This window comes from Eschrichtius robustus, chromosome 14, assembly GCF_028021215.1.
Source record: "Eschrichtius robustus isolate mEscRob2 chromosome 14, mEscRob2.pri, whole genome shotgun sequence".
Classification (NCBI taxonomy): Eukaryota; Metazoa; Chordata; class Mammalia; order Artiodactyla; family Eschrichtiidae; genus Eschrichtius; species Eschrichtius robustus.
The window spans coordinates 41445268-41456137 of NC_090837.1; the positions used below are offsets into that span (position 1 = coordinate 41445268).

The 10870-nt window shown below is 43.6% G+C and overlaps 1 protein-coding gene across 1 annotated transcript in view; it reads left to right on the forward strand.

The window, feature by feature from the left end:
* Positions 1 to 1443, forward strand: part of HRH4 (histamine receptor H4) — a 34914-nt gene extending 33471 nt beyond the window's left edge. Inside the window, exon 4 of the mRNA XM_068562444.1 lies at positions 1226 to 1443. Within this exon, the coding sequence (XP_068418545.1) occupies positions 1226 to 1443 (218 nt within the window). The remainder of the gene's footprint in view (positions 1 to 1225) is intronic.
* Positions 1444 to 10870: the final 9427 nt, after the last annotated feature.

Genomic DNA, 10870 nt, shown 5'->3' on the forward strand with positions numbered 1-10870 from the left:
AAGTGAGCCCATGTGCTGTAAAGATAGGTTTCCGGAGAAACTATAAGGAATGGTGCAACCCAGGATCTGCCATGGAACCTGAGAACACCCTCTTCCCAGAGCCCGTCCCATTCCTGCAGAACTTCAATTAGTCATTAGTCAGCACTGGGATGGGGGAATATTCAGACAGAAGTGAGCATTTGTTAAAAAGAGCCAAGAGAGCAAGTTTTCAAAGCTCCAACACTCCAATGAAACCGTTTTAGATATAAGCAGGCCCTCTGGAGTTAGCACGCATACTTACACCTGGACCCCACCTGGACATAATTAGTTTCCCTGCACTCAGTGTGGAGAAAACACCGAAGAAAATGACGTCAAAAAACTGAGCAATCTGTCATGATCTGTGTTTCACAATTAAAGCAGCATGCTTTCTGGAAGAATTATGTAACACAGATGACATGGTATTTAGATAGCCAGGACTGGAAAACCATCTGGTGATGTTTGACTTTATGACTATCATGGCTGTTTCTTGCATTGTATTGTATACTTGGGGATGGAAGACATGGGAAGGAAAGAGGAAATGCTCTTAGTTGATCTGTAAGAAGACCTTTTATCTACTTGCACATTGAAACAGGACTTTGAATTCTAAGCGAGCAGAATCCTCCGTGCTTGAGGATCAAAATATAAAGCAGACAAAGACTGGGTGGACCCATCAGTCAACAGCTGCACACACAGGGCCAGAAAACAGTTAATATATTATACCACGAAACAAGTGGGAAAATACATTCTGGAGCCTTCTGTGAGCCAACCCCTGTCTCTCTCCTCTGGGCCCTCAGGATCGCACCCACCTCCTTTGCACTGTGTCCCTTTTATCTGGCTGTTCCCCACCCTCCTCTTGCATGAGGATGCACGTAGAAACTAGGCCACTGTTTCCCTCACCAGATGATTTCAGTCTTTATTGAATCAGCGCTTATTGCCCAACCATGGGGTGCCAAGCAGTCCTAGTTTCTTTGAGGGGGCGGGTGTTACATAGGAATAACTAGAAATAATTTACAAGCGCATCAAGAGAGACACGTTCATAGGCAACAGTAAGGGTAAAAATAATGATGTGTTACCCAGCGAGGTTCCTCTCGCCCGAAAGGCAGCCCACACGACTGACTGAGGTGCCGAGGTCTGCAGCAAAGACAGGGTTTATCCGCAAGGCAGCCAAGCAAGAAGGCAGGAAAAGCTCAAATCCGCCTCCCCCAAGGTAAGGGGCAGGAGTGTTTATATGAAGTCACCAGTAAAGCAACAGGGCGATCTGAGGCGCAAAGAGCCTCGGAAGAGCGACTGGAAAAAAAGCGCGATAACCTCCCTTCTGCGCAGGCTCAGGAGGCCACGGGCAGGGTCCAAAGGTCACCCAGCGGACACTCGCGCATGCCCAGTTGGAGAGTGGGTGGTCCTCTCCAGTCAACCGGCTCAGCTTGAACTAAGCGCAGCTGAGTCCAAGTTTCTAGAAAATAACTCGGGCAAACATCCTATTGTTTAGGCTCCCTGCCACTTGGAGGACGTGCAAGCCTTAAATGACCTTGATTAGTGAAGGCAGGTGAAGTGGATTTAACCCGTGGTTTCAAGTGGAGTCGCTGAGGCCAGGCAGAGTGGACCTGCGTGTCTGAGTCGCTCCGCAGCCTTCCAGGCCGAGCGCCGCATCCTTACCTCCACCGGAGCAGTCGCCACGGTCGTAGTTTGCTCTCTGCCCCGAGACTGCCTTCTTTAGGGGGCTAAGGTTCAGGTTCCAGCCACGTTCAGCGGGTGCCTGTCGGTTCCCGCCGCCACGCTGCTCCTTCACAACCCTGGGAGACGTCGCCATCCACGCTTCAGGGATGACGGGAATGGGTCCCAGCGCCAACAAACCTGGTGCAAGGCCAGGGGATGAGCCGGGGCTTCAGGTGCGTGTGGTTTATAGCGGGCTCTTTAGAAAAACCGAGGGGAGAGAGGGCGGCAGGGGAGGGAGGGAAGGAGTTGAGCAAAGTGTGGTCTCAGGTCAACCCGGTCCTGGCCTGCGGAGGGGGAAGGGCTGGGGACGGGTCCTCTGGAGAAGTTGTTCCACTGGGGCCGAGGAATCCGGCTTTCTACCCCAGAATTGGTCACTGGCCAAGGGGGAGGGGCCGTGGGGATGGGTGACATCATTCTCCAGGCTCTTGGCCGACATGGTGGTCACAGGTGAGGCCTTTCCCCAGGGCAGCGGGTCGGGCACCTGGAAGTCAGTATGTGGGGGGCCCCACGTGAGCCCAGGTGTCCTGACTTCACTGCTGGCTTTCTGAGGCAGCAGCAACCCCCAACGCTTCCTTTGCTTTGCTGTCTTTACCAGATCCCGCCTCTCCCAGTGGCCATCACAGTCAACTGACCCAGTCAACCCGTCTGTTCAAGGAATTAGTGGGAAGATGAAAAGTAAGTGCTACATAAAGGTGCAAAATGTTGTATTTAGAAGAAGTGAATTCTGATTGGCGGAAGGGAAAAGAGGAGGGATGGCCTCACAGAAGAGCAGTTTTGAAGGTCGACTAGATGGGGAAAGGGAATTCTAAACTGGAAGAAGGCACTTTCGAGGGAAAGGTGATGCCCTTGAGAAGTAAAGAGTAAACCCCAAAGCTTAGTTTGAAGGTATTTGGAAGGATACCCTGTGAGATGGGCCTGCAGATATTATTTGGGTCTGATCATTGAAACTTTCAATAGCATCCTTTTAATTCTTTAAAAAATATGATTTAATTTTATTCTTATGCTCTTCTGTATATTCAAATTGTCTGCAAGTCACAGGAAAAAAAAAAAAGAAAGGTATGTCTATATTGTAATTGGGCAAAGGCCGACTCTCATACTGTCCCTTGACATTGGTTCAGAACGGGAGAGAACGCTCCTTTGGGAATAGAAGTGAGGCCCAAATAAAGTTTATTCTTAGACAGTAGAAACCATGCAGACCTTTGAGGAGAGGATTGATGTGATTGGAAAGTATTTCTGGATGTTGTGTGGCAGTGGTTTGAAGAAAGAACTAGAAGATGAGGGACGGGCATCTGGGAGAAGAGTTACAATTGTTCAACAAGAGATGATAAAAGGTGGGGCCCTGGTGACCGAGATGACATCTTTGGAGATGGAATGGAAAGGATTTGGTGACTGGATGTAAGCAACAAAACAGGAAGGATCGAATTTAGGTCGGACATTTCTTGAATGGATGATCAGGAGGTTGTTGATACCATTAATTAAATGGAGAAACTGAGGACAGGTTTTGGAGGTAGATTTTTGAGTTCAGTTTTACGTGTTGGGTTTGAGATAAGGGGTGGAAATGCTAAGCGAGGATGTTTAAAGAAAGATGGAAGTAAATCAGAGAATTCTGAGGAGTGAGGGCTGGGCACATACACTGGGGACTCATCAGCCATAAATTCAGTATGAGGAAGAAATAGAAGAGGAGTAGATTTACCAGTGGGGAGACACAGAGCGAGGCAGGAACTGGCCGGCAGCTCAAACCCTGGGGAATCTCTGAATTCAAGGATCAGGTTGAGGAAGAGAAGCCACTGCCAGAAACTGGGAGGGAACAGTGTTCTGAAACTCAAGTGAGGAGCGAGATTTAGGAAGAGGTTGGTCAAAATCCTCCATGGAGGTGAAGTATGACTAGGACTGCCAGGTAAAATACAGGGTGCCCAGTTAAATTTGAATTTCAGATAAACAGTGAAAAAATTTTTAGTATGAGTATGTCCCATGCAGTGTTTAGGACATACTTATGTTGGGGACATCCACGTATTGCACTGGGCATACTTACGAATAAAATACTTACAAAATAGAATAACGAATAAAAATTGTTAATCTGGAATTACATTGAACTGGGCATCTTGTAATTTTGTTTGCTAACTCTGACAACCCTAAAACGACTTGAACAGAAGGAAGTCATTAGTGAACTCGCTGCTCTGTCCCAATGAGCTCAGTTCTCTTAGCCCCTCTTTTACATATGGGTGAGATGACAGGAACCCCATAAAAGGGGCCCGGTTCTATTGTTAATAAGGCTCCGGGTTCTGTTTCCTACACACCTGCCCAAATTTCCTTCTCCATTCTGTTGTATCTTTGCCTCCAACTCCATCACCTCTCTGCCTGTGCTCTCTGAATTTACTGCTTCATTGGTCTTCCTTCTTGGTGTCTGGAGGTCTTGCAACACTGGGCAGTCCTTTTTCACCCATGTTCACCACTTCAGGAGGGCAGCTAGGACTGTGAGAGTTTAAGAGTCTGTATTAGATGAGTAACTGGAATGGATGAATTTAAACTACTTTGTCAAGAGCTTGTGTGGTGAAGATACGGGGTGCTAGGTTGAGGACAGAAGCAGGTTAAGAAAACTTAAATGTTTCTGACTTCAGAGGGACAAGAGCAGAGAGAAAGGATAGCAAAGCTGATGGGGCATTTTAAGAAAAGACTCAAGCAAAACAGAGTTGGGGTAGAGGCAGGCAGTGAGGGCAGATAGTCTTGAAGAAGAGACAACAGGAAAGGAGACATAGTAGATGAAGATAAAGACACATTTTGATGGGGAGGAGAGATTTGAGGAGCTCACATGAATTGCTTTTATTTTCTCAATGAAAGGGGAATTGACCTTATTGGTTATGATATCGAGTTGGTGTGCAATTTGGGAGTCTGGAAAAAAGTGCATATATTTGATTTTTACTAGCTTGAGTTACAAAGGTTGGATTTTTTTCCCCTGATATTTGACTTCAACTCCTGGAGACTGCCTTACATACAGGATATGAAATATATTACTGTTGTGTGCCTATGCTTTATTGTCACCCATGGGTGACTCACCAGTTCACTTGATATTGTCTCTTAATAGGAACCAATTAGCATGTTTGCAAGTGGGACAGATCTGTGTGACCTTAGGGTCTGCAGTGCCTTCCCTCAGTGTCACAGGACGTAAAGTGAGACCGCCAGAAAACATGTGCAATTAATGCTGATCTACATTAAGTTCCGTATGGGGTGGTGGTATATTTTCATACCCACGCTGGAGAATCTCCTTCTTTCTTTCTACTACTACTTGTGAAAACTGCTACCCCAGACTCTAAGGGTTAAAATGGTGCTGGGCACACCTACAAGGATGGCTATAAAATCAAAAAATGGAAAATAACAAGTGTTGGTGAGGAAGTGGAAAAATTGGAACCCTCATGCATTGCTAGTGAGAATGAAAAATGGTGCAGATGCTACGGAAAACAGTTTGGCAGTTCAGTTCCTCAAAAAGCTAAACATAGAATTACCATATGACCTGGCAATTCCACTCCTAGGTATACACACAAAGGAATTAAAAGCAGGGACTTGAACAGGTACTTGTGCACTCATGTTTATTACAGCATTATTCACAATAGCCAAAAAGTGGAAACAACCCAAATGTCCACCAATAGATTAATAGGTAAATAAAATGTGGTATATACGTACAATGGAATATTGCTTGGCTTTAGAAATTCTGACGCATGCTACAACATGGATAAACCTTGAAAACATTGCTAAGTGAAATAAGCCATTTATGTAAGGACAAATATTGTATGATTCCACTTATATGAGGTACCTAGAATAGGCAAATTCATAGAGACAGAAAGTGGAATAGTAGTTACCAGGAGCTGGGGAGAGTGGTATGGGGTGTTATTGCTTAAAGGTTAGAGAGTTTCGGTCGGGGTGATGAAAAAGTTTTGGAAATAGTGATGATGGTTGCATAACATTGCAAATGTACTTAATGCCACTGAACGGTATGTTTGAAAATGGTTAAAATGGCAAATTGTACATTATATATATATATATTTCACCACAACTTAAAAAAATAATATTTTAACGTACCGCAAACCATTAAATTGTACACTTAAAATGGGTGAATTGCATGGTATGTGAATTATATCTCAATAAAGTAGTTGCTTATACCTTAGGGACACTGTTCCTTCACTCTGCATTCAGGCCACAGGGACCATGAAAAACCTGAACTGGAAAAATAATAAAGTGTGAGTCATGGGGGAAGGGGGATCTCGTCACAGCTTGAAGAGATTCAGATAATTAACTCAGAAACTTGCCATGCTTAAGAGACTGAAGGCCATGGGATATGACAGAGGAAGAGTGGGTGGTTCAGAATCGTATTTTGTATTGTATTGTATTTCGTATTGTTATGAGTAGGGTTATTCTACTGAAAGTCTTTAGAGAGAAAGCTACCAGCATGAACTTCTTTAGCGAGAAGTCACCGTAGTCAGGATTTAGTAGGTTTTGGGTTGTAGTTTGAGGGTAGCCACCTGTTGGATTTCAACCTGAGCTGTCACTGGCCTGAAAAGCAGCAGTGTGAGTTTGAGTTGAGTCTCATGAGCCATGTCGTCCTGCTCTTCCGTGTGATAATATGTCTGGGATGGAGGCTGATGGATTTTTTTTAAAAAGTGCATTTGGAGTTACAGGTGAGGCCATCCAGAGTGTCCACAGTGTCACTAGAGGAGATGAAGCCATCCATCCATTCAGCAGCGGCACAAAGCTGCCTACACCAAGAAAATAGCAGTACATCCCCAAACAGATCAAACAGCTGCTCATCAATCTGGTGCAAGCTGCAGGCTGCCTGACTAAATTACTGTCAAATAGGCAGATGAGCACAATTTGTCAGTCAGCATTGAGTTTAAATGAGCAGAGATGCCCATAAACCCAGCAATGCAATTGTAATTAAGAATTGTAGGCGTCAAGTTTCAACTAGTGCTTTCTTAAGGCAGCAGCGATTGAGTTCTAAGAAGCATATGAGGGATCCAGAGCAGGATTAAAGCCGGGGCCTGGTCTACCTAGAGCCCGCCGCAATTTAAGTAGCTCATCATGTAGGAAAGTGATGTGTAGATGATGGAGAATCCATGAGAATGCAGGCTTTATTTTAACTGTTTGCTTTAAAAAAATTGTATATATCCCACATAGTAAAGAGTGAATAATAATAATAAAAAAATAATGATGATGATGATAATGCTCTTGAACCTACCACCCAGGTAAAGAGAGAGAACATTTTGAATTATTATTTTTTTTAAAATACATGCTACATTTTATTTTATTTTTTAATTTAATTAAATTAATTAAGTTATTTATATTTTTGGCTGCGTCGGGTCTTAGTTGCGGTATGTGGGATCTTAGTTCCCTTACCAGGGATCGAACCCAAGTCCCTGCATTGGAAGATGGATTCTTAACCACTGGACCACCAGGGAAGTCCCCATTTTGAATTACTTTAATGGTGGTTGGAATCATTATGAGAATTGACATATCTCTGCAAGCTGAGTGGAATGGAATTTAGTAAATGTTGAGTGCTGACGAGTTGGTACTGGAGCATATAAAGATGAATTAAAACAGGTTTTATAATCTGGAAGGGAGAATAAGATGATAACACAATTAGCTTTGCATCACATGAATTTGCGAGAAGAATAGAGGTGTCTTAAAGAGAGGTATGCCGTGTTATAGGGGTTCAGAAGAGGTTGGGTCAGGTTGGATGGGGAGGAGCTCAGAGGAACCTATGTGAAGAAAGTGGCACCTGAGCTGGACATCAGAGATAAGCAGGAGTTTTACGAGATGAGAGAGGGTGGGAGGGAGGGCATTTCAAGTGGAGGGACCTAACACAAGTAAAGACATAAAGTCTCAGGCCTATAACATAATAATTTCTCTAGAATAAGAGAATAGTGGAATATAAGATTGGACTACTGTCCTGAGCCAACTTCTCATAAGATTTCCATGTCTTTAGGAAACATTCCATCCTCGAAGGGCTAACTTTCCTTGTTACCTGAAAACTTAAGGAATAGCACACCCAGAGTCAATCCTATTTAGGAAGATGTGGGCAGTAAAATTGGTGGTTTTGGCTATTCATCATCTATTCTGACTTCTTAACAGCACCCCACATTTATTTGGGCAAACACCTCTTCCCCAATATTAGCCTATGTCATGTGGCATGGGGTTGGCTCTATTTTTTTAGCTCCAAGGTTAAATCTCCTAGCTATAGTTGATTGGTTCAGATAAAGGCAAGTAACCTAGTTAGGTCCAGTGAGAGCAAGGCCCAGGGCTTTGCAGATACTGTAAGGAAGTTGAACATTTTCTTCCCTGCTAACCATAAAGCTGAGAGAATGTGAGGGCTAGGGCTTCTGCAGCCATCTTGTCATCATGTGGGGAGAGCTTGGCTCAGAGTGAAGTCAATGCATTGAGGCAGGGTCAATACTGAATATTTGATAAGGGTATGCCATGGACACCATTTGGTATGCTGTACTGGAGTTCTGTCTGGGAGAACTCACAGTTTTTAAGAAAGCTTTATTAATGATGTATTATCTCAGACAAAAATACCATTATGTAATGGTCTATCTATGATTTACATTTTTACATAACCTTGTCATATTGTTCCTAAAAATATTTACAATAATTTCTTAATATCATCTAAAATCCAGATCATATTCAGTTTTCCCCAGTTGTTTAAAATTTTTTTCTTCATAGTTTGTTTTCTTGAATCAAGATAATAAACAAAATTATGGTAGTTTGTTGCCATTAAAAAGAAACCTTTATGCTGGAAACTGATAGAAACAACTGATGCATGAAGTCATGGGTTCAAGTCCTGGCTCCTCCAGTAGCTGGGACCTCAGATAATCCACTTAACCTCTTGACTTGCCTCGGTATATTTAACTCAGAAGGTATTGGGAAGATCCTGTGAAGTGGCAAGTCATCACTATGTGAATAAATGAGGTTACTTTATGTCAACTTGATTAGGCCACAGGGTGCCCAGATATTTGGTCAAACATTATTCTGGGTGTTTCTGCGAGGGAGTTTCTGGATGAGATTAACATTTAAATCTGTAGACTGCAGCCACATAGCACAGGGAGATCAGCTCGGTGCTTTGTGACCACCTAGAGGGGTGGGATAGGGAGGGTGGGAGGGCGACACAAGAGGGAGGAGATATGGGGATATATGTATATGTATAGCTGATTCACTTTGTTATACAGCAGAAACTAACACACCATTGTAAAGCAATTATACTCCAATAAAGATGTTAAAAAAAAAATCTGTAGTCTGAGTAAAGTAGATTGCCCTCCTTTATGTGGGTGGGCCATGTCCAATCAGTTGAAGGCCTAAATAGAACAAAAAGGCTGACCTTCCCTTGATAGAGAACTCTTCCTGCCTGATGGCCTTCGAACTGGGACATTGGTTTTTAGCTGCCTTTGGACTTGAACTGAAAGTTGGCTCTTCCTGCATCTCAAGCCTGCCTGTGTTCAGATTGGAACTACTCCATGACCTTCCTGGGTCTCCAGCTTGCTGACTCCTCATCTTACAGATCTTGGAACTTGCCTCCATAACTGCATGAGGCAATTCCTTATAATAAAATCTCTCTACACAAACATACACACATACCCACACACACCCCATTGGTTCTGTTTCTCTGGAGAACTCTAACTAACACACTTTGTAAGAAATGCCCACATTCTATGGCCAGTTGCCCCCATCTGCACAGTTCTAGGACATCAGCCCTCCCCTCTTTTCTTAGTCTTCCTCTGTTTTTTTTTTTTTTTTTTCTGAGCTTCCTGAGGGGGTTATCTCACCTGGGTTCTCACAGCTCTCTACTTGTTGCTGTCTGGCAAACAGACCCCCTACTGCAGGTGCTCTTGCCTGTTCCCACTACCCAGAAGGCACAAAATCCTGATAGCTCTGAAGACTCACCACTTAAGTCTTATATCTCACAAAAGCCCTCAAGGAAACAGCCCCTCCACCTTCTGCCTATAGCCTCTTAGTGTAGGGCTCAGACCTAGTCCCGCAGGCTGGGCTCAGAGCTGACCCTATATTGCCATATCTATTTCAGTTTCTCTTCACCTCTATTTCAGTTTCTCTCCACCTCTACAAGCTCCATTCCTCTAGACAAAAAGATCCTTTGGGCTGCTTGGGGGTTAGCCAGACACTTAATCAGCATTTCAGCTCAACTATGACCTTGGCTCTAGGCCCTTCACATAGCTGGAGCTCAAAATATATCAGTTCTCTCTCCTTAGGTTTAGAAGTGAGGTGTCAAGACAAGAATACAGTCAGTCTTGCTCCTTCTGTGTGTATGTTCGAGGACTAGTTCTGGGTCTACAGTCTAGGGAATATTTTATTTTCTGAGCACATTTTTGTTGTTGTTTTTAACATCTTTATTGGGGTATAATTGCTTTACAATGGTGTGTTCGTTTCTGCTTTATAACAAAGTGAATCAGCTATACATATACCTATATCCCCATATCTCCTCCCTCTTGTGTCGCCCTCCCACCCTCCCTATCCCACCCCTCTAGGTGGTCACAAAGCACCGAGCTGATCTCCCTGTGCTATGCAGCTGCTTCCCACCAGCTATCTATTTTACATTTGGTAGTGTACGTATGTCAAGGCTACTCTCTCACTTCGTCCCAGCTTACCCTTCCCACTCCCCGTGTCCTCAAGTCCATTCTCTATGTCTGTGTCTTTATTCCTGTTCTGCCCCTGGGTTCTTCAGAACCTTTTTTTTTTTTTTTTTTAGATTCCATATATATGCTGAGCACATTTTTGGATAGAAACCTCCCACTCTGTGAACATAATGTAACTGTTTTATGCTATTCTATTTTCAAAGTGCATATTAGTGACATTTAAAATATATTAGGTTTGATCATACGAAGGTGTTTTTATAGGTAAAAAAATGATCAAGTATTGGTGATCTCTTATGGCTCGACCCAAGCAAGAATCATTTGTAAATGGGCCAGTTTAATTCTGTCATATCTGTAAGGGAAGAGAACAGGATGGGTTGGAAGCAACACTGTATCCAGGATGCTAATTTCCATCCCCTAGTCTTCCCTTCCCCTATCCAGAGCTCCTCCAAGTTTGCATTTACCCTGTGTCATAACGCTGCTTTCTGACAACCCTGCCTCAGTCACCT